The sequence below is a fragment of the Callionymus lyra genome, chromosome 3 (genome assembly GCF_982586985.1).
Source record: "Callionymus lyra chromosome 3, fCalLyr1.hap1.1, whole genome shotgun sequence".
NCBI classification, from domain to species: Eukaryota; Metazoa; Chordata; class Actinopteri; order Syngnathiformes; family Callionymidae; genus Callionymus; species Callionymus lyra.
The window spans coordinates 40,059,114-40,085,144 of record NC_141820.1 but is presented as its reverse complement, the minus strand read 5'-3'; the positions used below and the strand labels follow the sequence as shown (position 1 = coordinate 40,085,144).

At 40.4% G+C, this 26,031-nt stretch overlaps 4 protein-coding genes across 4 annotated transcripts; 3 read left to right on the top strand and 1 right to left on the bottom strand.

The window, feature by feature from the left end:
• Nucleotides 1-26: 26 nt before the first annotated feature.
• prl2 (prolactin 2) lies at nt 27-1,898 on the bottom strand. Its single transcript, XM_087787981.1, has 5 exons — nt 1,877-1,898; nt 1,624-1,811; nt 942-1,049; nt 707-886; nt 27-490 (listed from the first exon to the last, which is right to left on the bottom strand). The coding sequence occupies exons 1-5, from the start codon at nt 1,896-1,898 to the stop codon at nt 299-301; spliced, it is 690 nt and encodes a 229-aa protein (XP_087644107.1). The 3' UTR covers nt 27-298.
• Nucleotides 1,899-6,783: 4,885 nt separating this feature from the next.
• rint1 (RAD50 interactor 1) lies at nt 6,784-11,886 on the top strand. Its single transcript, XM_087787977.1, has 15 exons — nt 6,784-7,133; nt 7,351-7,476; nt 7,591-7,706; nt 7,773-7,946; nt 8,009-8,149; nt 8,225-8,393; nt 8,458-8,568; nt 8,642-8,867; nt 8,936-9,073; nt 9,392-9,486; nt 9,615-9,719; nt 10,135-10,355; nt 10,507-10,687; nt 10,999-11,117; nt 11,490-11,886. The coding sequence occupies exons 1-15, from the start codon at nt 6,900-6,902 to the stop codon at nt 11,701-11,703; spliced, it is 2,370 nt and encodes a 789-aa protein (XP_087644103.1). The 5' UTR covers nt 6,784-6,899; the 3' UTR covers nt 11,704-11,886.
• A 7,010-nt stretch (nt 11,887-18,896) lies between these two features.
• Nucleotides 18,897-21,418, top strand: LOC148084969 (uncharacterized). The gene is made up of 3 exons (XM_087787980.1): nt 18,897-19,039; nt 19,859-20,050; nt 20,455-21,418. The coding sequence occupies exons 1-3, from the start codon at nt 18,900-18,902 to the stop codon at nt 21,416-21,418; spliced, it is 1,296 nt and encodes a 431-aa protein (XP_087644106.1). The 5' UTR covers nt 18,897-18,899.
• Nucleotides 21,419-21,890: 472 nt separating this feature from the next.
• On the top strand, nt 21,891-25,794 carry LOC148084968 (uncharacterized). The gene is made up of 6 exons (XM_087787979.1): nt 21,891-22,137; nt 22,895-23,115; nt 23,171-23,240; nt 23,318-23,408; nt 24,111-24,220; nt 24,692-25,794. The coding sequence occupies exons 1-6, from the start codon at nt 21,996-21,998 to the stop codon at nt 25,036-25,038; spliced, it is 981 nt and encodes a 326-aa protein (XP_087644105.1). The 5' UTR covers nt 21,891-21,995; the 3' UTR covers nt 25,039-25,794.
• The last annotated feature ends 237 nt before the right edge of the window (nt 25,795-26,031 follow it).

Genomic DNA, 26,031 nt, shown 5'->3' with positions numbered 1-26,031 from the left:
GGAGCTTCTATTGAGAAAATGTTTGTGTAAAAGATAAAAAATAGTTTCTCTCAGATATGAGATGCAACTTATTTATTAGACTATTCATTTTTAATCCCAAATAATTCTCAATATTAGAATCAATTGACAAAATGCTTGTACAAAAGACCAAAATCCAATGTTTCTTGAAGCTTTTCTATGTTTGCATCAACATCTGTCCCTCCCTTCGTCCCATCATTGCTTCCCCAGGTAAGAACTTTTAAAAAGTATCTAGGAAACATTCTGTCGCCTCAACATTCCCAGGTGTTTTTTCATGTTTTCAGCAGCCGTGCTCTGGAACTATGCGACACTTGAGGATCTTCAGATAGTTCTGAACTTTGTTGGAGTCTCGACGGAAGCAGTAGAGGAGGTCGTAGTCCTTCATCACACGCCAGTCGCTGATGTCTGGAGGCTGCTGGAGCTCCGGAGATGAGATGCTGTTGAGGGAGTTGCTGATGCCCAACATCTGCATCTTCAACCAGGTGGAAACGACATCACGGTCATGCATATTTAAATCATAAATACACATAAAATTACTTGACGATAAACTATGTAAATCATATTTCCTTTTAGTGGTAACATGCGGCTTGTGAATATATCCCAGCTTCTGGGGGCTACTTGCTTCCAGCTATATCAATACAAACATTTTCTAGTAAAGGTGGTAGAGAGAAAAAGAGCAAACTTTTACCTTCTCCACCACCTTCTCCACTCCTTTCCTCAGCTCCTGGGCCATGTCACTCATTTCCAGAGCTCTGTGGTTACTGAGGCTGTTGAAGTCGTGCTGGTGGGTCATGCTCTGGTGGAAGTGCCAGAGAGGCTCCCTCCAGGCCAGCAGCAACTTCAGGATCACCCCAGTCAGCTCCTCACGCTGCACAAGTTGGGACTGAATTAGCAGGAATCCAACATTGATGCCACAAACTCACCGCCATCCTTTGAGCATTCTCTTTGCCATTCGGGGTTAAGATGGTCGAGGTGTGGCAGTTACGACCAGTTCGGCCAATTTGGTTATTGGTGGGCAGGAAGTACTGCTCCTGGACATCGGCAGTGAAATGTTAAGAATCACAGTAATGACATCAGCAGGTAATTTTGCTTTGACAATTGACTGGAATATGGTGTCAACATTTCATCTCAATAAATATAATTGTGAAACAAAGTTGCATGTTGACTTGTGAGCACGTCAGCAGATATTAAAAAGTATTTAAAAAAATTGTTTTGTCTCGGAAATATTAAAAAGAAAAACCTTGTCCTGTGCTGCCATGTTTATAACTAGGACCAGCAAATGTAAGAGTGCTGTGCAAAATTTTTTGATGCATGCCAAGTTTGGGTCTCTGAAATCATAGGAAGTCAGATTCTTGAATGTATTGTTTCTGCATTCTGTTATCAACATGTCTTTACTCTATGACCCAAATATGCCGTTGCTGACTATCTAGAACAAGTTTCATATGTCCTGCGGTGCTCACGAGTCCATGGAAGGCACATGCATTTTAATTAATTATTCATTCTAACTACAATTCTACCTAAGTTCTGACTAATTTCTTTAAAAAGAAACTGCAGATGATAAAGAGTAGCTGTAGTCTTTTTTTTTAACCTGAAAAGTTGACTTACAAACTCGGCGTGCAGGTCGTTTGAGATGCCATGCATCCTGGCAGAATGTTGGATAACCCGGTCAAACAGGTCGGCCAGTGATGGGACGTGACAACCGGCTTGTCCATTTGTGCAAATGGGCGCTGCTCCTACTCCGACCAGTCGGCTGCACTGCGACGCACAGAAGACCAGCAACCACCACACGGACACTGCAGGAGAGAACACAGATGCTGTCAGTCTGGACTCTTGACCAGGACCAAGCTGCCAAGTTTACCTGAGCTGGTGTTTCTGGGCATTGTGGATGCGAGATCCTGGCTCAGAGAAGAAAAGTGGTCTGCAAGGCTCCCTCACTGCTTCCCTTTAATATCAACATTTTCGGGAGGGGGGTGGGGGGCATTAATGGGCTACGAGCTCTTGTGACATCAGTCGTTGTGACCTTCTGGGGTTTCCAGGACATTCGAGCACTGACCAACCTCGGATGACTTTGTTCACTGTGGCAGCCTGACGGAAGCTAGTTTCATCAAGCACAATCTCCGTCACGAGGCGCCCCAGAGTTATTCCAAGATATTCCAATGTGAACAAGTGTATAGAGATTTTCAATTCCAGTAAAAAAAATGATGTTGAAGGGGAGTATTTGGTTTGGTGAGAGAGATAATTGGGATATATGAAGGCTCTGGGAATAAAAAATAATATTGAAATCGGAACTACTGCAAATATACATTTTGTTTGGCCTGGGACTTGGACGCTAAAGGATTCCCCCTTGAAGTGAAACCCTCTGATCACAAGAAGAATTTACACTTAAACTTCACATTTTTTCAACATTTTTTTGGTCTCACTGTATGTACGTTTAATGATGAAGAAATGGAATCCGTCTGGGAAACACTGGGACCGATGCTGCTGAAGTGACCTCCTCTTGTGTCTGTGAGTGACGATATCATTGGCTAAAGACGTCACCAACTTGGAGGGTAACCGACCTGTCTAGCAGCAGCTTAATGTCTGCGTAAGGTCGAGAGGTCACGGAGGAAACAACGAGCCCTACCCCAGATTCAAAAGTCAGCTGATGAATAACCTTAATGAGTTCTGATGCATCACAACGAATGTCATAGCCTGAATGTCAAAAGGCTGTCTTCCAGGTTTTTGATTTTTTTTTTTACGGAGATTTCAGTTGGGGAGATCCTGCAAAATGACTTGAGTCACTTGAGATACTGTCCTCTTCTTTAAAATGGATCACAAAGTCACAGTTTATTTGAATTTACTAAAAATACTATTGACAAAAAGTAAAATATATTAAAATAACATTAGTGTTGCTCTGTCACTTCGTCCTTATGACTCATAGGTCTGTTTTGTCTTCTCCGATTGAGAAAGTCACTTCGGCTGTTTTTGCTTGCCCTTTATGAGCCGAGTCACTCATATCCTCGGGCAAGATAGTAATATCATTAAATATAAACAGTTGTGTCATGTTAGGCTGGACTCCTGCGTGAGTCCTGGCCTGGAGAACGGATTCTGGGGCCTCACTTAAAAAAAAAAAAGCACAATTGGCTCAGATTCCAAGAAATAATTACAATATCTCTGTTTGATGGACCACTAAACTCTCCAGAATTTAGTACTCTATGAGCAGACCCGAAAAAAGTTGATGTGGCCTCACTGAGTCAAAGTCAAAAGTCCAGCTGTAAATAATGTATTTCTTCAATTGTAGAGTAAGTAAATGTTTTGTATCCTGCTTCTTTATTTATCTCACTCTCCAGGAAGAAATGTAGATAGATAGATGTATAGACTTTATTGATCCCTCTAGAGATCTTCTTCGGAAAATTGTTTTCAAGCATACAGCAACACAGACGATAGGTTCAAAGAACAAGAACAAAGTCCAAAAAAAGACAGGGCAAGATGATACAATCTAGAGATAAAGAATATAGATTAAAAAAAATGACAAAGGTTAACATTGAATGGAATCATATTTTCACTCCACTCCTGCCCCCAAACTGAATGAGTCCCTTAGTCTATTAGTGTTGCATCAGGGAAGGAGCATTTCATCTGCTTCTCTGCTCACTGATGACAGTGTTCTAAGGATGACTGTCATCATCCATGATAGACAGTAGTTTGTCCAGTGTCTCCTCTTGGACACATTCCCACCCCAACACACCACAGCCTAGAACAGGACACTGGCCACCACAGACTGGTAGAACATGCAGAAGAGTTTCCAGCAGATGTTACATGATCGAAGCCTCCTCAGAAAGCACAGTCTACTCTGAACTTCCTTATATACATGGTCAGTGTTGCAGGACCAGTCCAGTTTACTGTCAAGATGTATCAATTATTGCTGCTGTTGGCAGACCTGACTAATTAAGGGTTTTATATGAAGGTCTAGTTTATAATGAATCGCAAAGACATAATGTTGAATTTAGAAGAATTTACATCTGGTGTTATGTCTGTACCTGCTTTTGCCCTGGTATGAAAAATACAAATAACTTAAAATCTCTGGGAAGGAGATAAGATGAAGTTTAGACAGATTTTTGCCCCTATATTTGTTTTAAAGGAGCCAAAATTCTGGTTATTACCCTTATTTATAATGTAGTAAACAGTTTAATGTTTTTAGTCTTGCTCATTGGAATTTTAATGTGGGATTTCTCCCCCACCTTGTCGCCATTTCTCCTGAAACCTACTTAGAAATCAGTCGTCTACATGATCATTTTTAGGGTTTGACAGTGTCAAATTAAACCTATGACAAGGTTTGTGAAGCGTTATATACAGTGGATTTCTCTCATTATACATTCAATGTTTATATTTTTATCAAAATTTATAAAATATGATGTTAGGATTAAATAAACGTTAAATAAAGTGTCAGATCATATGTAAGACAGTTTTTACACTTTACTTGGAGTTCTGAAGATCCACCCTGTATAATATGTACAATAAAGCATGTTTATGGTTTGCATACATGATTCTAAACTACCATAACTTGTACTATAAAGCCTTATGAATCCATTATAATGTGTTATGTATGTGCTTGTAATGCATTATACATGGTCTGGTCGTTGTCAGGCAGATCTTGTCATATGGAGTCTGACCTGCACCACAACAAAATGGCTCACAGGAGGTGATGCCCAGAGGCTTGGGCAACAGAGGTAGATCTGTGAAGACTGGCCGTGATTCATACGGTAGCTTTGATCACTTCTATTGCCAGTTTCTCTTTACCCTCCTTTATTGTCTGTAACACTCATTATTTTAATCACAGTAAAAAGGGGTATTTTAATAGCCATCATTAGATGGGTTTTAGTCTTTATTGTCATTATAAGCACTATAAAAGGCACCATTACAGACATTTTAAGACGGTACACAAAACACAAAGAAAAGAGGCAGAGTGTCAAGAAAGTATAAAGGTTTATTATTATTTTAAGTGTTAGTCAGTGTACACCACAAGCAAAGTGCACAACGTTGAAAGAGTTTGATTTTCATTCGGGGGAATTGTTTATGGATGGCGAGGTGAAACCTGGGTGTTGTATTTGAAAAAGACATGTCTACAGTTCAACACTGCAGAAAACTGACCAGAAACTGTTTCCTTCAACTGAGAAAAATCTCTGAACTTAGGAAAATGTTCTCAGAGCATGATCTGGAGCTTGTTATCCATGCATTTGTGTCTTCTCGTTTAGACTATTGTAACAGTTTGTTTTCATGTCTTAACAAGAAGGAGCTTTCTCACCTGCAGTTGATTCAGAACTCTGCAGCGAGAATTCTGACCCGCTCAAGTAGAATAACTCACATTTCTCTGATCCTTAAAACTCTTCACTGGCTTTCAGTTTCTTTCAGGATCAACTTTAAAATTCTGGTTCTTACTTTCAGAGCTATTCATGGTCAGGCTCCTCCTTACATCACTGATTTGATCCAGCCTTACACCCCAGCTCGGACTCTGGGGTCTGTGGATCAGAATCTACTGATGGTTCCTCGCACACGGTTCAGGACCAGAGGAGAGAAATCATTCCAGGATGTTGCTCCTAAGCTTTCTTCCTCTCTCTTTGCGCTTGATGGAGTCTACTGAGTCCTTCAAGAAACAACTTAAGACATTTTTATTTGCGCAGGCTTTTCCTTGATTTTCTGGAACTCCTGTGTTATTCTCTGTGTTATCTTGACCTTTTAAGTATATATTTTATTGAGTATTGTTTTGTTTGTTTAAGCACTTTGTGACCCTGGTCTGGAGAAGCGCTTTACAAATATAAATTACTTATTTACTTACTTATAGTCCTAACAGCACTGGGGGAGAAACAGTCCATTTCCTGGGAGGGAGGGACCTGACACAATTCATATTGCTTTCTTCTGAGGTCTGGAGGTGTAGAGTGAGTCCAAGTCAGGAAGAAGGCAACTGACAATGCCCTGCACCACCTGGTCTTTTCTGTGATCTGCCCGGCACTTCTGCCATTCTACAATGCAAAAACTAACCTAGGGCCATTTGTGGCCAATGAAGAAATTTCATGACCGATTTTTCCACCTTACACTCCTGTTGAGCTCATTGTTATGAACAATATTTAAAATGCTACAAAATAAGGACAAATCAATGTAGGACAATAGTTAGTGAAGGAGTGCTTTTCTACTTAGTAAATTGTAATAATATTGGAAAATGCACAACGTGTGGATTCTAATATATTAATCACATTTATGTAAAAAAATACATTTTACAAAAATATTAAGAAAAAAAAACGTCGTTGTACACAAGTCTTCCAACCAGTTATTCCCAAAACCTACTGTAGAGTGTTGAGAGAGTGTTCAAAAAACAGGAGATAAACTCACTTAAAATCTACTTCCTCTACTGTTAAAAAATAAATAACATTAACGGAAGTAAACGTCGTTACAAGGACGAGCGCAGGAAAGTACCTTACAATGCCAAATAATGTTTTTTCGTGGTTAAATATCAGCAGAACAAATAATGTTTCCTATTTTAACAAATTAATCCTAATATTATTCTAAAAATTCATTTCAATTATAGATGGAACTTAGTCATGGCATTAACCCCGCCCGCGTGTGACGCTCAGTACGAAAACAAAGCGCTCACACGAGTGCGCCGTGGCACTCAGCGCGCAATAGTTCGCTTCAAATTATTTATGTCAGTGTAACGCTGAGCTGGCAAACACATTATATTTTAATTTTTTGAAAATAATAAAACAACAAAATTATATCCTTCTCATGACTATTAAAATTAACCATCTTTACATTGATCTCCGTAGTCCCTTATTCGGAAAGGTTAAATCCTGACTAACAGAATTATTTTAGGAGAAGTTTGTTCGAGGTTTGTTGACAGGATTGCAAAGATGGCGGCGGACGAGGTAATGGACCAGACAGTGGTCAAGCTGTCAGTGCTTGAATTAAAACACCACTCTCCTGATTCACCGGATTCATTGGATGTGTCTATGGATTCGGAAGAGCTAAACGATGAGGTGGTTGACTTTTTAGTGACCGAGGTAGGCCAAGACCTGAAGTCGCTCAAGATGGTCGGTGACCTGCTGCAGAAAATGCGAGAAGAAAACAAGATGCTGGAGAAACAGGTACACGAATGAGCACTTTTAACACATATTCACTTTATTACACAATATCCTGAACAAGCTGAATGTTTGTTTCATTGCATGGAGAATAATAGACCTGGCAGATATCTGTATGTATCTGTTATGATGTGTAAGTATAGTTAAACATGCATTTAAAACCTTTTAAACTTTAAACTACTATCATTTAAAACGTAGAGCCACTTGTGATCCGTGTCCTCAGGTGGTGACAGGGTCTAGTCAAACCCCTCCAAAAGTATCTGCTGCCCTGTCTGCTGCCGATGATGCTAGATGTTCTGTGGAAGATCTGCTGGAGAGAGAAAGACTCGCTTCTAAAGCACTGAACAAGGTAAAGGCTGAATATATTGAATATATTATGTGTTTATATCTTGAAAATGTCTCTTGGTCCTCAACAATAGCCTTGCCAATCCGATATCTACAGTGTCCTTCCACTTGTTTTTAGCACCTACAAGACACCCGACCTTGGATGGACAGTCTGAGCCAGTCGATCGATCAAGTGGAAACCATAGAGCAACACATCAAATACCTTCGCTGCCTGCAACACATTGAGGAGCTCAGGTGACTTTTTAAAGAGTACTTTTCACGCAAACATGCCAATAAGGGCTTGAATGTGGGTTTCTGTAGCTCTGCGGTCCAGCAGTGTCTGATGACCAGCAGCGTTTGGGAGGCTATCAGGGCCGTGGACAACATGGCTGCCCTGGACGCTGGGTTGGAGCAGTCCAAGTGCTCCCATCTACAGGACTTTCTACGAGAAACTCTTCAATTCTGGCACAAGATCATAAAAGAGCGATTGACCGGGTAAGTTTGGATCTTGACATTTTTTGCAGATCTAAATGGGTCTTTCATTTTCTCTTTTCTAGTGATCTTAAGAAGGTGCTGACTCAGTTGCAGTGGGCAGTGATCTCCCCTCCTGCACAGCCACTTACCCCTGCTGCCAACAGTCAAGAGACCAGCAGCCAGTTGGAGCTTTTGGTCACACAGCTGCTTTCCTTACAGGCGTCGTATCCTTGAATGTTTTACTAGATATTTGCAGCTTCAATTGAGTTTAAATCTCTTTCCTCAACCTTCTTCAACAGTGATGACCTCATATCTCAGAAGACAGTGGACCCCAGAAGATCCCCTACACAACCAACCTCCTCTCAGCCTCCTCCAATCTGCCTTCCTATCAGAATCATGCTGGTGCCACTAAGCACAAGGTTCAGATATCACTTCTATGGAAATCGTCAGACCAATTCACTTAGCAAGGTCAGCCTCAGACGTGAAACGCACCATTTTTTTTAAAGTCTAAATGTCTCTCTGCACTCTCCAGCCCGAGTGGTACCTGACTCAGGTTCTCAAATGGATCAGAACCAACAGCACCTTCTTGGTAGAAAAGATCCAGCCAATTCTGGACCGAGCAGGAGCCAAAGTCAATGCCAGAGTGTGTTCACATCATTCATGTGAATTGAAAATATATTTTTTTATTTATTTAAATGTATGTTGGGTGTGTGCAGGTTGAGCTCTGTCGCGGCCTGCTGTCCTTAGTCCAAGATAAGGTCATCAGTGATGCTGCCAAGCTGCTGTATGATGACACCCTCTTCTGCCACCTGGTCGAGGAGGTGCTGCAGTTTGAGAAAGAGCTGCGCAGCAATCTTGCGTACCCGCAGTCACAGCCAGGACTGCTCCAACTGTTGCTGGAGGACACAGTGTTGCAGAAGTGGCTCACCCTGGAGAAGAAGAGTAAGAACAAATCACAGATGGAACCATTCAATTTGTTGACGATTCCTTGTGGGCATTTATTTCTCCAGTGGCGGTTGAGAAGGTAGATGCAATGTTGGCAGCAGAGGGAGCATGGAGCTGTCAGTACAAAGACATGAGGGACATGGACGAGCTGAAGGCTCCAGATTGTGCAGAGACCTTCATGACTCTGCTGCAGGTCATAACAGGTGAGAGAGAGGTAGTCTATTGATGTCTCCTATGACTTTATTTGACCTGTTAATATGTGTTACAATTTGTTTAAAATAAATATTTAACATTGAAGGCCCTGTTGTTTAAAACGGTGTGTGAAAATATGTTATTGATCAATGATGGTGTAGCATATCTATTTGCAGAATTTAAACCCCTTTCACTGAATATCTTGAACATGTTTTTTTCTTCTTCAAGTCTTGATCGTTTACGGTCCAATAATGGATTTTGATATTGGACACATGATCTAATCTAAAAGATGTTTTAGAAAATTAGACTAATTATAAAATCACTTTCAGATCGATATCAACCTTTGCCATGTCCGTCTGCACAACTCAAGTTCCTGGAGCTTCAGAGAGAACTTGTAGATGATTTTCGTATACGGCTAACCCAGGTAGAGATCGTTCTTTTGTAATGTTGAAGCTGTATATTTATTCATGGACTCTCAGCACTGATTCTGAGACTGTCATCAGGCATCTAGGGTGATTCACATTGTTAGGTTTTTTTGTGTTTCTATCCCAGGTGATGAAAGAGGAATCTCGCACTCCTCTTGGTCCTCGCTACTGTGCCATCCTGAATGCGGTCAACTACATTTCCACCATCCTGACTGACTGGGGAGACAATGTGGTGTGTAGTCTCTACACACATGCTTTATTATGACTAAATGAGACATTTCCAGAATTTTTCTAACATGATCGTATGTCCCCTCTACCCTCCCTACCTACTGTCTATTTAAGATCTTGTCCTTCTCTAGTCAATCAAACATCCTTATTTTCAACTCGGACTCATATGTCTCTAATATAACATATTATAACATAACATCATGTTATCTACCATCTTAAAAAGCTCTTCAACTGTATCTCTGACTCTGTTTTTACAGTTGTCCATACCTATATCACCCTGTCTTTCATCCCCTTTACAGCTTCTCCCACCCAATCCAGATAAATCCATGTGCTTCAATCATAGGTTCCAATTTTTTAAATTGACGGACACATCTTGTATCATCCAATCGATCCATGGAACTCCTTCTTGTTTTTTTTAGTTCTTTCTCCAACTCCAGCAAGCAGCGGTTTCTCTGGGGGATGAGGTGGTCCTTGGAGACCTGGGTGTGATGGAGCTGGGTCGCTTGGCCTCTCTGGAGGGGTCGCTGTTCGAGGGTCTACTGGCTCTACTAGACAGACTGAGGGCAGACATGATGGGGCGACTGCTGGATGGAATAATGAGGCAGATCACAGAAAAGGCAAAACCATACCGTCGCGACAGGTAAGTTGAATTTTGTTTTTGGCACATAAAACAACAGACTACAGACAGGCAACACTGAAACACAAGAAAAAAAAAGAATGCTGTAGTGTAAACTGTCAACTGACTCATGTGAAACATAAACTTAACACATACTTTTGTTTCATCCGTTCAGGTGGTTTTCTCTTCCATCCCAACAGGAACAGTCCACCATATCTCTGTCCAGCTCGGCGTGTCCCATGCTGCTCGCGATCAGGGACAGTTTGTTAAACCTTCATCAGACTTTGAGTCTGTCTTTATTCCAGATGGCGTGGCAGGGCCTGGCCGAGAAACTGGACAGTTTCCTTTATCAGGAGGTGAGTTGGTTTATAGACCAAACTTGGCGTCAATCATGGTAGCATCAGCCTGTGATGATGAATATAAGGAACATTATTCACCACAAAGAATTAAAGGTCTCTATTTCCAGACATGAGACTTATTTACTATAGTTTTTCTTTACCTTCTGAAAAGTTACATCAACTTTATATTATGTTATAGCTCATGTGCAAACTACTTGTATCCTTCTTTGTAAAATGTTGAAATATTCTCTGAAATTGGCTTATGGATGTCCATTGGGTCCCAAGCATAATAATAATAAAGGTATATTATGATATATATTTTTCGTCAGGTGATCCTGTCCAACCATTTCAGTGAGGGTGGAGCTGCTCAGCTTCAGTTCGACATGACCAGAAATCTTTTCTCTCTCTTTGATCACTACTGCAAGAGACCAGAGAACTTCTTCAAACAGTAAGAACTCTTTATTTCCCATCAAGCGTTGCTTATTTTATCCATCTACACATGTCCTCATCCTTAGCCCTCTAACACCTGTGTTTGCTGGAGAAGCCGCTTTAGAAGATTCAGTTTTCTGTTTATGTACCAAATGGATAAATATAACCTGAAAAGAATTACGCAATTATTAATATCATCATCACGCAGCCATCTTTTTTAATGTAACTGCACATTGTCCTTTTAAATAGATAAACTGCAGCTGCTGATACCTACTCAAGGTGAAGAAAGTTTAGCCATTTTAGTCTCAGTTGATGTCACACATGATGAAGTCAAGAAATAAAAAGGAATTATGTGCTGTTTATATATTATAATATTGTGCTGTTTTCTCAGCGTGAAGGAAGCCTGTATCATCCTCTGCCTCAATGTCGGCTCTGCCATCCTGCTCCGAAATCTCATCAAAGAGGCACAAGGTGACTCCAGAGACAGCACAGTGAGGGACGACCCTCCACCAAAATCTGCTCTCAACGAGTTGGGGATTTACTACTTGGCACCAAGTGACGTATTAATTCTGCTCAACCTAAGATCCTCATGGCCGGGACAGTGATGGATTTCTGCACTGATAAATCAATACATATCTGTTCATATATTAGGCCCATTTGTACAAAATATTGTCAAAGGAAATTGTGGCTGTTTTCAGAGTCAAACTGTAAAGATCAAGACAAACTCCGTCCTCTCTTCATAACTTCCTGTCATTACACCCTGGAATTAAAGTTTACAACTGTTCAAATGTTTTCTCTGTGCCTCCATCGACATCTCTGCTCAATCTACTGAAAACTGGTGCTGACACAGGAAGTGCGGTTTTTGCAGTACTGAAGCATCAGATTACATGCAAAGAGCTTCATCTTCATAATCTTCTCCCTGACAGAGTTAAAAGCTACTTATAGGCTGTCGGATGGTTTATAGTGGTGGTTAAAATGGTCGGACTGTGACCCTGGTCTGAAAAGCGCTCTACAAAGTCATGTTGAGATGTTCACATAAGAGTTACATTAACAATCAATATTGATCAAAAAATTACACACACACACACACACACACCTTGACTCATCAGCTAATTCCAGGGCCTACAGATTGAACAGACAGCATTAGATGCCACTGGGAGAGGTTCTACACTACCTTCAGCAGTCCATCCCAACAACCTAGGAAGGTGGTGGATGTTTGTCTGCCGCAAGGTTCTTTGAGAGGGCCAGCCAACTGGACTGGGACTCACAGTTTCAACAGATGGCTCTAACACTGACCTTGTGGAATTATGGCTGACTCCGTCACTGGTGGCTTTTGCTGTGGTGTTGCCTGTGATTCCACCACGGGCAGCTCTGAGGGCCTCAAGAAGAACAGGTCCCCGTTATATGATTGCTTCTTCTGTTACAACACTTTCAGGAGGAAGTGACGAAGATGGTAAGACAAGGTTATCAGAGTCTGGTATTACTGCACCTTTAGCAATGAGCGTACAATAACTGAGGCAAGCAGGAGCTCCAATCACGCTTCCGAGAGATGGGTAGGATGCGCAGCAAGTTGTTAAGTGTCCGGTTGAACCACTCACATTGTCCATATTCAGCGGGATGGTAATTTGCCAAATAGCCACTACTTCGAACTTACAGGGATCTTTGGCGACGCCACCACCTGAGATAATGAGCTGCTTTACAGATGCCATTAAACTCATCAGTGGAAGAACTCTTGCAGAGATTCACCCTCCTTTTGTCGTTGTGAGAAAAACACTTCCTGTAAAGAAATATACGAGTCAGCACAACCATAGAGTTCTTGTAATGCGGCACCAATTTTATCTCGATCCATACGATCCGTGCTAGGACGGAATTTAATCTCGTCATGAACCTCTCTTTCAAGATGGTCAAATAGAAAAAATGCCTGGTCAGCAGTGGACAACTGGCGGGCCCTCATGCAGGCCTGAGCTTCTTCAAGCCACTCAACCCTATACCTGATCTTCCCCTGAACATAGTAAGTAAGTAAGAAAGTCATTTTTATTTATATAGCGCTTTTCCAGACCAGGGTCACAAAGCGCTCAACAATCAAAACAATATTCAATAAAGTATAGATTTTAAAGATCAAGATAAAACTGATAACACAACAGGAGTTCCAGAAAATCAAGGAAAAGCCTTAACAAATAAAAACGTCTTAAGATGTTTCTTAAAGGAGTCAGTAGACTCCATCAAGCGCAGAGAGAGAGGAGGATTGTTTCAAAAGTTTAGGAGCAACAGCCTGGAAGGATTTCTCTCCTCTGCTCCTGAACTGTGTGTGAGGAACCATCAGTAGATTCTGATCCACAGACCTCAGGGAGAGAGAGAGAGATGTAAGTGATGTAAGGAGCACACCTTCTTTCATGGTGCATTAAAACAAGCTGCTCAGTAACAGGGGTATTAGCAGTAGCAAGCACAAAGGGAAGTGCAGTGGAGACTGAGGCCAGGGACAGCGGCAGCCTGTTCCTGTCTTAACCGTTCATTATCTGCCCTCAACTGAGCTTCGAGGTCCCTCAATTCTTGAATTTCTCCCTCCATTGCTCCACAGGTATTTTCACCAGGTTTAAAAGAAAAACAGAAATCACTGGTCTACCACAAACAACTGCTGCTTTGCCTTTTTTTCTCCAATGTGTACACATTTGCTTTTGCCAACATAATACCTTTTTTTCTTTTTAAGCAAAATGGAAGACAAACCTCTGTCCTCAGAACTGACAACGCCAAGGAACTGTGGCATGACGAGTTGAGAGTTCATTTTAAAGAAATACCGAACAACGCCACCTTGTGAATTGCGCCAAAGGAAATAGTTAAATTATAATAATTGCAAGAAGGCTGTGTTTCAATTTTCAACAAAACAACTTTATTAATCCAAATAATCAAAAGAATAATGTAAACGACTTCTCAGATTTAACACTCGACAACTCGTGTTTTTTCCAACTTGGTTTTAGGCATAACCCTTGCGAACTTTCAGTGCCCCCTAACGGTGATTGTCAGACTGTTAAGAAAGGCCATCGCGGACGGTATATCGCAACAGTGTTTATATAGATTTAATGACTGCAAACCGTCATTATTTAGCTTTAAGTTACTAGGTATAAAACCATATAGTGATATAAAAAGTTGTTGTTATGATGGTATGCAAAGATAACTGCATTCTAAACTTGGTTCTAAATCTAAACGTTGATTAAACGTCTCAATCAAGGCTAAATCTAGACTTAACTGTGTATTAATCATTGGCTTCAAATCATTTAAGTTCAATATTTGGACACCAGTTATTTTTTGGGTCAATACTCATTATTTAAAGCATTTAATTCAATCGTCTAGATTTGGTTTGAAAAGAGATCTTGATTTAGATTTATAATTGTAGTCTAAATCTAAACTACACTTTAAATTTATAAATTACTATTTAACTTGTATTAATTCAACATTTTCCCATCATTTATACAACTTATTCTATATTTGTCTTTTTTAATTTATTATTTATCGATAAAGTTATATCGTCTACATTTCTAAAATATAGATTGACATAGACTCAAGCAAACTACAGCTTTTCCAGGCAGATATTTTACAGAGAAGTCTGTGTGACTGGATTTGCCAAAATGTTTACGAGACGCACTGAGTAGCCCTGGTTCTTTGCCTTAATATAGTGTTCGAATGGTTTCAATGAGAAGACTTGCAAAACGGATAAAACTGGTGTCCGTCTCCGTCGCTCCAACACGACGTCTTAATACTTTGCTTTATGGAGAAAAGAGGTCAATGCAGAGTGTAACGGGTCGTTTATTCGCCTCTTCAAGTCAAACAAAGATACAAACTTTTACGATCGATCGGACACGCTCTTTGCCGGCAGCTCTACAGGTCAAAAGCTAGAAAGACGGTCCCGAACGATAATAACATCACTATATTTAAGGCAAATTTGCGGGCGGAGAGGTCCTCCCCCTATCGCCCTATTGGTTCCTTCAAACTCCCTGTGTCACGATCTCCTGTGGAGAATTCTTCCTACTTTGTTTATCATTCAAATGTTCTTCGGTGGAAGTTCTCTGCTTCGTTCTTTTGATCCACGACCCAAGGTGTGAAAAGGGCAGAAAAAAATTAATTTAAGTATGGCGTATACGTAAAGTGTATAATAATTTTTAATCCAACACTTGAATGACTTACATATGGGTTCGTCAACAAGCAAAGATCTATCTGGATGATTTAACATCAAAGGATCACTCATGATGCATAAACATCTCCTTTTACTGATGTTGTTTCGCAGACTTAAGTTCAAAGTATTACGTGGGACAGAAGTCTTTGTGATGGCAGTTAAAAGCCAGACCTCAATTTAGTGGAAAAGACAACGTCAAACCAGGGACAAGCACATTCATGGATGGCAACTTGTCTGTTGAACAATGCCTGTCACCAACAAACTGTTGAGTGTTCAAAGGTTTGACTCCAGGGATTTGGCTCATTATGTTGCCCTTGCTAAAACCAAATACTCACCTATTTCTAATTCTGATGACATCTTTGAAGAAAGCAACAGTGACAGGTGCGTCACGTCCCCATCACAGTCCTGCAGGGGTCCAGAAGACTTTGGGAAAAAGCGAACGTTTCTCACCGTGTTCCTTGCAAAGCTCCTGGACTGCATGGCCCTTTCAAGCAAAACCTTCGCAGTTGCTGACGTAAAATTCAATATTATCCTGACACGTCTGGAGGACATCATAGTTGGGGAAACCGGTTTCATCCCACCGCAGGCGGTCGGTGATCTCCATCTTTGTGTATTTAAAAAGCTTTGTCGAAAGTTTGGGACGACAGAGCGACTGCTGGACATGATAATAGCTGAAGATCCTTACTTTGAGGAGATGGTGGCGAAGGTTTTCATGCAGGAGATTGAGAGTTCAAAACAAAGCTCTTGCAGTATAATCAAACCACTGAATCCTATAGCTATATGCAAGCAGAAGATATTTCTGGGTTCTACAGAGGAAGGAGAACCTGTAGAGGAGAGGGTCACTTCCAAACTGATGTCCAGTGTTCAACACAAGCCAACAAGTTTGTTTCGTAGAGAAATGAAAGTCTTACCAGCTCATGCAGGAGATGGAGACTTTGTCTACTCAGCTCATGGAATAGACAACAAATTAATCTATGGAAGAGAAAACGAAAAACAGAACTCCAAGATTTTAAACAAGCCGTTGGGATTTACCGGGGAAAAGAAGAGTTGCATCTTTGCTTACAAAGTAGGAGTCGGAGAATTCAAACAAGAGATGGCAACGTCAAACGCAACCCTCAGACTCGTCTCAAAACCAATGAGATCCGTCAGTGAAAAAGAGAAAAAGGCTCACGCAGGAAGTGGAGATATAATGGAGGTGAGGTTCAAGCAGACCGTGTGCCCCAAACCAATCAGGTGTTCCAGTCAAAAGGAGATAAAGGTCTTACCAGCTCCTGGCAGTGATAAAGCGTTTGTCCAAGACATGGAGAATTCCAAACAAAGCCCTGGGAATTATCCAAAGCAAATTACATACATGAAGAGAAATAAGGTATTTCCAGCACCCCATAACAAATCCTTGTCATTGCTCAGTGACGGTTTCTCAATGACAAGCGATTTAAAACCAGTGCTGGATAAGGAGCCTGGCACCTTGAGGATGCTGTTCACTTGCTGCGCCTACACTGAGTGACTTGAGCCGGCCGGTGCTGTTAAAAACAAACATCAGAACTTTCTAACTGTGGCAGCTTCCTGGGGGAGTTGATACTCCATCAAGAGTAGAAAACATAATTTTAATCCTGTGAAAAAACAATCTTTTACTTATTGAAATTATTTTAAAAAGATGGGACAATAAAGAGAAGGGTTTTTAGAAGTGTTTAAGGGGTCAGGAGGGAATGGAAATCTTCAAGTCAAGCTTCTAGACTAGTACAGTTGTACACACTTTTGCTTGACAGAGAGGCCTGTCATCCGGAGATGAAGTATATTTTTATGTTAACAATAAAATTGCCTGATTATTAGAAGCTGTTTCTAGTTCTGATTTTAGCTATAATGTGTATGATGACAAGAATCTTTGATAGCTCATCAAATGCTTCTAGTAACTCAACTTTTTTCAAAATTCACAGCTACACCACCCTGGATATACCAGAGAAAATAACATTTTAATAGAGGCACTTTAATTCACTTAAGTTGTGGGTCAATGGATACAAATAACTTCAATAACAAATGTATTCCAAACATCTTAATCATGAAACGAAATGAAACGAGTCAAGAACCAAAACAGTGCTGAGGCTCAGAGACTGACGAGGGGAGTTCAAAGATAAAACACAAAAAGGGTTCAAACTATATCATAAAATGCAAACATGGGACACATCCACCACTGTGAGCTAAGCACCTGAATGACTCAAGAAAGCCTGGTGATCAACAGCAAAACAAGTAACTAAACAATACAAATATAAGAACTAAAAACTTAAACAAAAACAAATTACATGAACAGAAATAATTAAAGTACACAATTGATCTTCTTAACCAAGAAAAAAACTGTAACAAAATAGTTAACAAAATACATTAAAAAACAATAATTATGTGAATCAACTGAACAGTCTCTCCCTAATTTTCACAATGTTCAGTATCACAGCAGCAGCCAGAATTAAACACATTTAAAAAAAGGATGTAAAAGTATCAGAATAATGGTAACCATGTGGCTGTGCACGCAAAGTGCACCACCAGACCACAGTCACGCTGTCTGGAATGCTGCTGGTCACGCAAGGAGCAGGATTTACCTGTGTGAGGAAACGTCGTCCATTCCTGTACACCCTTTATCCTTCAGACTTCCCACTGTGAGACACCATCTTGTCATCTGCACAAATTCTCTGATGACTCTGCAAGATGAGCACCTTTCAATGTTCTCCACCTACACCAGTGAACATCCGGGGTACAGACTGTGATGATGGTGTTAATAATTGGTGACATTATTTTAGTACCTGTGCATTCACCTGCATAATAGACTGGACTGGTCTAATAACATTGAGGCTCTGATCATCCTTGAGCAGAGACTTCCTGGCATCATTAAAAGATTTGTTTTGTTTTCCTCAGTGTGTAGGATTGACTTGACATTTCAGTTAAGCACAAGGATTTTAATTCAACGTTACAATTATTTAATTTTACTTTAATATGACACATAATATGTTAATTAAGCAATCGATTACAGTACAGTAAAGATGTTTTTTCATGGAGCAGTTTGCGGTTCAGGGAGCATCACAGACGGAGACAAGAAGAGGCTGGACGGACTGGTGAGGAGTGCCAGCTCTGTCCTGGGCTGCTCTCTGGACTTAGTAGAGGGGGTGGGACCAAGGTGACCAAGCTCTCATACATGATGGCGCACTGTTCCACCCCTTCAGAACACTCTGATGGCACTGAACAGCACTTTCAGTGCCAGACTTGTTTACCCATTCTGCAGTAAGGGGAGACTCCTGTTCGAAGTCCTTCCTCTGCACTGTGGTCAGGTTAGATGATAAAAACACAAAACGTGTTTTGTCTTGAGGATGTTAATTTAGGAGCATTATTGAATGAGTGATTAATCACCTTAACATTAAAGTTAAAACAACAGGTCATTGCATTTACAAAGGTAATCGACGCTTGGACTTCAAAGATCCATATTTCATCAGAATGCCTGTTTCTGCTTGGGCCTATGTAACATCAGGAGCGATATAGTTTATAAGTGATCACCAAAGGTATCAGAAGGCAGCAATGCCAGGCCTGCTGCTGGGAGGAAGCGTATCACTACTATGAGGAAGTGTCGCTTGCTTGTGTCGACTTGGAAACATGTCAATCTACATAGATTATAAAAAGGGGGAGAAAGGGGAAGAAGGGGAATTTAGATGCAGCGATTTGGATGTTCCTCTTCTAACAAAGGAGAACTTTGAGGATGTTGTCAAAAAATACCTGTCCAAAATCACAGACAAGTAAGCTCTTGGCTGGGAGCCTCTCTCTCTCTCTCTCTCTCTCTCTCTCTCTCTCTCTCTCTCTCTCTCTCTCTCTATATATATATATATATATATATATATATATTTCAAGGTTGATGCAACAATATTTTTCTGCTAGAAACATTCATCCAGTTGGTTTAACCTAGTGCCCCCACTGTTGGTTGCATTAAGGATAACCAATTCCTCCATATTAAACCATATATGATAGATGTTATGGGACTTGACCTACCAACTTCTATACTAACATTCGACCTGCACAGGTGGAAGAATGAGCTCTTCTTACAGTTCAGTTTCCTGTAAACCTGTCTTCGAAAAACACCATCGAATTAAAGCTCAGGGTACCATTCAAGGGAATGCTACCAATCTTTGTATGTAAAACCTCTTGAGAAAACAAAGATAACATCTTAAAGGAAATCGCCATAGGTGAACCTCATGTCTAGCAGTTTGCACTAATGTCCTGCAACATCAGTTGCACAAGACTGAAACGGTCCAAATTTTACAAACATGTAATGTAACTACTTAAAATAGCCCTAATATGCTTGACAAGTTAGAATTGAAACAACTTTATAACCATAACCAATGTCCTAATCTTCAAATGGTGAAAATATCAAATCACTGGTGTCATAATTTAGCTTATTTTGACATTTTCTAACAGGAACCTGTTTTGATCACAGTCACTCATTTACTACATGTGTAACTTTTCCTTGGTATCTGCAACATTCTTTGTCCAACATGTCTCACTTCTCCATGTGACGTTACATGTCTTTGCTAAAGGCCTTAACCTAATTTATCTTGCAGCCAGTGGTTGTTGTTGTCAATAGGGAAGATGGATGAAGCCACAGAGGCAGTGTTGGATCAGCTCGATCGGAAATTTGTAGAGATGGTGAGCGCTGCCATCCTGAATGTCGTTGAACCACAGGTTCATGAATGGAACCGCAACAGAAGAGTAATGGCCAGTAAAAAGGGCTGTGGTTACGCCCATGGCTCATGGTAAGTCACTGCAAATAAATGTTCTTTAAATAAACTTTCTCGTTTGGAATTATGTTTCTAAAATTAAATCTTTGTTTAGGGATTTTGTGTATTTCTTCAGACATTTACAAGGCACAAAACCAAATGGGGGTAACATATGATGACCTCTTTAAAAGTTTCAGCCTTGATCTAACCTGTACTTCTGATCAGTTATCAGGACAACACAGGAAAAGTTGTTTTTGTAGAGTTCTTTCTGGGGAAAAAAGGACACTTGAATGTTATTTTAGTCCTAAAATCCATTTTGCTTGCTAACCTGAAAACAGAGAGATTAATTTTGGCGCGGTAGCAAATCTGAGGTATCATTCCACTTCCTGTACTACTTTTAAAATTGGTTTTATTTAATGGCTCTTTTCATAATTTTTCAGGAAGGATCTGAAGACTTTGCCTTCAGAGAGCAACTACACCACAGTGACAGTAGAAGATGTGGAAGCTTGTATCGGTGACGCCCTGAACCACTCCCTCTCTGAGGCCGTTGGGGTTCAGGAGTGTTCCAACAGTGAGAGCACCAAACAACTGCGGAAGCTGATTGGTGTGGAAGTGACCAAGAGAGTGAACTTGTCTCTGGATTTGATGAAGATGGGATCATCTTTGGAGCAATCAAAGATGGTAGTGAGGTGTAAAGTGGCAAGACTTGACACCAAGAAAATGGTTGCCTACACTGCACAGACTTTGAGCAGTTTTAAAAATAATACTGATGCCACAGAGCAAGATGAAAAATCTTCCGTCTCTTGTGAGACCATTTCAAAAGACAGCATCGCCCTCCTATCAGAGTCTCAGGAGGAAACCTCTGAGGAATTATGTAAAAAACAACAGGCATTTCTCACCATGTTCCTTGGAAAACTATTGGACCATGTCGCCCAGTCCAGCACCAACTTTTCAGTGGCTGATGTAAACTTTGAGGAAATCTTTAATAATGTGAATGAAATAATTGAGGGGGAGACAAATTTCATCCCACCACAGACTGTTGGAAACCTCCATGTTAACATATTCACAAACCTCTGCCAAATGTTTGGATCAGCGAAGCAGCTCCAGGACACGATAACCGCCAATGATATGACCTTTGAGAAGGAGGTCGCTTGTGAATTAATGCGTGTAATGCTGCAAAACTCAAAAGCGAATTCCATGGTCAATGGCAAAATCAGGAATGACACCTCTGCAGCAGGCCAAGAATTGGACAACAATATTTCCGACGACAATTCCAGACGCCCTCTTACCAAGAAAAAATACAGCATGATGCGGAAGTTATTGACATGTTGTACCATAAATGGAACGAAGGTCATTGAACCACATTTTACGCAACAATTTCACCAAACTAATCTTTTGTCATGACAGAGGTGTCTGCTCAATGTAATATTTTTATTCTGGAACTTTTAATGTATATCTCTTTGAAATAACAAACAATGTAAATGTATTTTTTTTTATTTACACTTGCTGCATAAATGTTCTATTAAACATGAGTGTCAGATAGGTTTAAAAGGGACCTGTGGAGTTTTTCATCCATGTGTCCCCAGGGTAATTTTTGAGTGTGTGCATGAACCTATGAACATATTGACAAAAGTAGGCACCAACGCCACGACTAGTTAAACCCTGATACGCATTTTGTGATCTTCAGAACAATATCAAAAGGATCAAGAAACAACTCACAAATAAGTTGAGATGGTACAAGGAATACAATAATCTGTTTTCTGTTATCTATCTATCTATAATTGTCTCGGCAACTTTTTTTCAACTTCTTGTGGGCCTTTATTTTGAAGGCAATGATGGCGGAAGTGGTGCTGTTGCTCTTAGGGGCGGAAGTCACTGTTAGCTTGTTTGTTTTTAGCAGCTGTCTGGACCTTTTGTGGACAGTACCGTTGGTGTTGGACGGACTACTTCAGAGATTCTGTCTGTGGCTGTGACCTGCAGGATGGTGCTTTCCACTTCACAACAACTCGCGCTGGCGTTTACCGTGGTTCTGTTCACGTTTGTCGTCCTGCCCAGAATGTTCGGGGTCGGCGTCAGCAGTGGCACCAAAGAGCCCAGATTTGACTCTCGATACAGCAAAAAAGGTCCGTGTTGATATTTATATATTTGTTTTTCAAATATTTTTGAGGTTTATTTGCTGTAACTATCATTTAACCCCTTACTGAGGAGACCAGAACTATATTGATTTAGTTTAATTTGGTAAATAAAAAGAAGTCATAGAATTATTATAAAATGTATAGGTACAGAATTTGAATAAACAGGAATGACAGATGAATAAAATGTGACTAAACCAGTCATATCTTTGTCCAGATAAAAGACAGAAAATGCAGTTAAGATAAAATAAAATGTAACTGACTAATCGGGGCTTACATAGAATAGGACGCTTTATGATATCACAATATATACCGAAATATATTAATAGAGTCAATCAGATTACATATTACATACACACTTTCGTGTCAAAATGTGAGTACAGTTTTACATTTGAAGTCGATACAGATAAAACATTCAACACCACCTCTAAATATTACCAAAAGATGTCCACAACAGCTGGCAAATATAAAGGTTTAATGATTTTTCTAAGCATAATATGTGAATGAAGCCAGCCAATGTATGTTTCTTGGGTTCAGCTGAAGAACCGCTGGAATGGATGGTCTAGTTCCCTAATAATTATAGTTCTCTTTTCCGTCATTGCTGACCTAGCTGAGAGATGCTCAGGAGAGGGATTGAAAGTTGTCTATGGGTGCTTGTGGATAGTTCAGTTCCAGAACATGGACACATTTGCCTCAAACATGAAACCCACAACTACTTTGGATTGTTCTTGATTGTTTATGTCTGCAGGTCCTGGTCCCGGCGGTGTCAGAAGCCAGCCTATCAAAATGAACGCCCCTGGCTCTCCACAGACTACAGAGAACCTGCAGCAGATGAAGAAGTTGATGGAGCAGGAGATGAAGAGTGACAAGTTCAAAACCAACAGCAATAGCAACAAGGGTTACGTCTTCACACTCATGCCGCTCTACGCCATTGGAGTGGGCCTGTTCGCCGCATACAAGTTCTTGAAGGTAAAGAGAGCTGGTGAGTTGTGGCGGCTAAATGAATCACTGATTGTTGTTTCAGATCAAGTCTGCGGACGATCAGGCGCAGAAGGATAAACATGCAAAAGGGGAGAAAAAATCAGCAGAGGCAGGTGTGTCTTTGGATGCTGAAATCTGATCTGATATTTGCTTACTGCGGCGACAAAGGTTTGTTTACTCTTAACTGCAGAGACCCAGTTAAATGAACTGGAACAAAGGCTCGCACAGACAGAACGGATGCTGAACTCCATCCTCACGCAGCTGGACCCACTCACCAACTGGTCAGCCATTCTTTTTCACCTGTTGCTGTCATTTGAATAACCAGTGCAAACAAATCCAGACCGGGCCGTACAGCGGGACACTTCATTTGAATTCTGACTACCACATTTAGGGTTTCGCAAAACTAAACATCACAGAGTCACTTTTTCCTATGACTTAACAAGCACAGCATCAGAAGGAAAAAATAGTTGTGTACTTATACTTGTACTGTATATTGGAATTTCAGATGACCATGAGCAGAAGAATTTCCGACGCAAGGCTATTGGTTTTCTCCTAAGGTCTTTTTCATATCAGAAACTTGTCCATTCCGTTTTTACTAGCTAACTACAAGCTACCTGGTACGGACATAAACAGTAAGGTTGACACTGAGGTCTTGAAGTTGGGTACAATTGGAAACTTCTCTTTCATTTTTACGTGTATTCAATTCTGACATGAGGTAGAAAAGCGAAATGTTTTAATTAAAAATACTGAAGACTGAGACTTTTGAAGTTACCTGGAAGATCCTTTATTTAGTTTTGGAAACAAAGGCACGTGTGGTATGAGATTCCAGGATTTTGTAGTTACACTATTGGGAAGCCAAAATAAATCCAATTTCACAGAAAACAAGTTTATGGTTTCAAAAGAGGAAACTCCTTCCCCCTCACTAAACAGCATTCTCCAGGAAACAAATCAGATACGCCGTATGAGTTGTTGTGTTTCTGCAGTGTGAAGACGGTAGCCCAGGAGCAGAAGAATGAGATCATGAGTCAGCTGCAGACTATCCGCTACCTGATGAAGAAGAGAGGAATGGACTGTCCGCCACTCAACATCAATGGTAGGCACACACACAACGCTACAATCACAAGCTTGTTCACCTAAAACCAGCAGACACTAACTGTAAATGTGGGTTGATTCCTGGACATACATTTTATTATTATTATTATTATTTAATATTTCTTTTATGCGAATGGTTACGCCTCTGAATGCACTCTTAGCTCTGAGTTTCCTTCCCTTTACAAGTGGTTAAAGTTAGTAGTTGTACTTGCCACGCAGAATTCAAGGATGTGTAAGAACCGCTACCCACTCGGATGAACTGAATGCTTATGTAGTAACACTTTTCACCACCAGAGGAGTCTCTTGTGCAGAGAATCATTAACAAACGATCCTCTAAATAGATTAGTTTTGATGGTCAGATTTCTTTAATATTTTAGTGTAAACGTCAACTGCAATGACAACAGGAAGAAGTTCGCGCACAGAAATTTCTGATTTATATAATGAAAATGATAGGAAATGTTTGATTTTTCAGAAGCTTCCTGTGAACGTAATCTTGACGACCTGATCGAGTCACTGGGAGCCAGTGATTCAGTGGGAGCTAGTGAAGCTCCTCAGATGGACTCTCGGAGCACTCAGGAAAACTTGTCCACCGATGAACAAAACAGTCAGAAAATGGAAGAACCGGAAGGGACAGAAGAGGACATGAAGGAGCTAATTCTTGAACATTCAGAGAATGAAAGGAAAGAAGAAGAGGTAGAGGAGGATGTTGAAGAGGAAGGACCAGAGGAGATGATGCCGACACTGGAGGAAAAAAACATTGCAGAGGTGGGGGCGGAAGAGCCAGCATCCGGCCTGAGGCGCCGTATTAGGCCTGAATGAACTTCTACAAGATGTTTGCACTGTACAGATGTTGGAATATATTTATTCTTATTAATGTTTTATTACAAACTCTGCTTTACTTTAACACAACCGTATGACCCATCATCCAGGTTACAGTAAATCTTTTCCTTCACTAAGCCATAACGTTTTGAATACAGTTCTGTAAAATCTGAAGGTACAACTATCAATCATACGTGACAAGTCTCTTCCGGGGTCTGGGGTGTGAAGCTTGGTCATCAAGGAGAGACTCAACGTAGCAGATCTTTCACATCAAGAGAAGCCAGTTGAGAACTTGAACCCGTGTTGAATCTGAGATTTCATCTGTCCACCTGGCCCTGGACCATACATATTCTTCCACAGTTTCAGTAGTTTTTTTTAAGCATGTATTCTGTTCATAACACTGTTTTTTAAATGTTGAAGCTCAACAGTATAAAGTGCAACCTTTATTTAATTATTTTCTCTTTCAAAAAAGTCTCATCACTCAAGTTATTTTACAAACATTTCAAATTGATATGAAGTTATGAATTTAAATCCATATGAAGGTACATCAAGACAGGAAAACAGAATTTAGATGCTGATTAAAGTCAGTATGCTTACATTACCATGACCACATCATAAACATTTTCTGAATTATGGCATGTAATGTTAAAATAAAATTCCAGAAGTGACATAAGTTAATTTTAATGTGCTTGCACTCATGTTCGTTCACGTTACATACTGGTGCTCAAAGGTCTAATAAAAACTTTCACAAGCTGTCTTTGCAGTTATTATATATACAAACACTTCGTGTAATTCAATTGGTTTATATATGTTTTGCTGTTATTCGTTCTCTGTCCTGCAGGTGCCGTCGTTGACAATGAAAAATGAAGCAGTGTTCGGGTCAAGATTTCCCAAGTGATGACATTATTAACCCTACGAGCAGGTGGAAAACGCCCCCTTGTTCTCTTGCTGGGTGGAGGGCTGGGTCCCGTTGATTCCTGGCATCCGTCACTT

Coding starts and splice junctions, on each gene's coding strand:
- LOC148084969 (XM_087787980.1), top strand. CDS start 18,900: ATGTCAATCTACATAGATTATAAAAAGGGGGAGAAAGGGGAAGAAGGG. Junction 19,040..19,858: donor CTGTCCAAAATCACAGACAA/GTAAGCTCTTGG, acceptor TTTATCTTGCAG/CCAGTGGTTGTTGTTGTCAA. Junction 20,051..20,454: donor GGTTACGCCCATGGCTCATG/GTAAGTCACTGC, acceptor ATAATTTTTCAG/GAAGGATCTGAAGACTTTGC.
- rint1 (XM_087787977.1), top strand. CDS start 6,900: ATGGCGGCGGACGAGGTAATGGACCAGACAGTGGTCAAGCTGTCAGTG. Junction 7,134..7,350: donor ACAAGATGCTGGAGAAACAG/GTACACGAATGA, acceptor CCGTGTCCTCAG/GTGGTGACAGGGTCTAGTCA. Junction 8,569..8,641: donor GAGCCAAAGTCAATGCCAGA/GTGTGTTCACAT, acceptor GGGTGTGTGCAG/GTTGAGCTCTGTCGCGGCCT.
- LOC148084968 (XM_087787979.1), top strand. CDS start 21,996: ATGGTGCTTTCCACTTCACAACAACTCGCGCTGGCGTTTACCGTGGTT. Junction 22,138..22,894: donor CTCTCGATACAGCAAAAAAG/GTCCGTGTTGAT, acceptor TTATGTCTGCAG/GTCCTGGTCCCGGCGGTGTC. Junction 24,221..24,691: donor TCCGCCACTCAACATCAATG/GTAGGCACACAC, acceptor TTGATTTTTCAG/AAGCTTCCTGTGAACGTAAT.
- prl2 (XM_087787981.1), bottom strand. CDS start 1,898: ATGCCCAGAAACACCAGCTCAG. Junction 1,812..1,876: donor GCCCAGAAACACCAGCTCAG/GTAAACTTGGCA, acceptor TCTCTCCTGCAG/TGTCCGTGTGGTGGTTGCTG. Junction 491..706: donor TGGAGAAGGTGGTGGAGAAG/GTAAAAGTTTGC, acceptor ACCTGGTTGAAG/ATGCAGATGTTGGGCATCAG.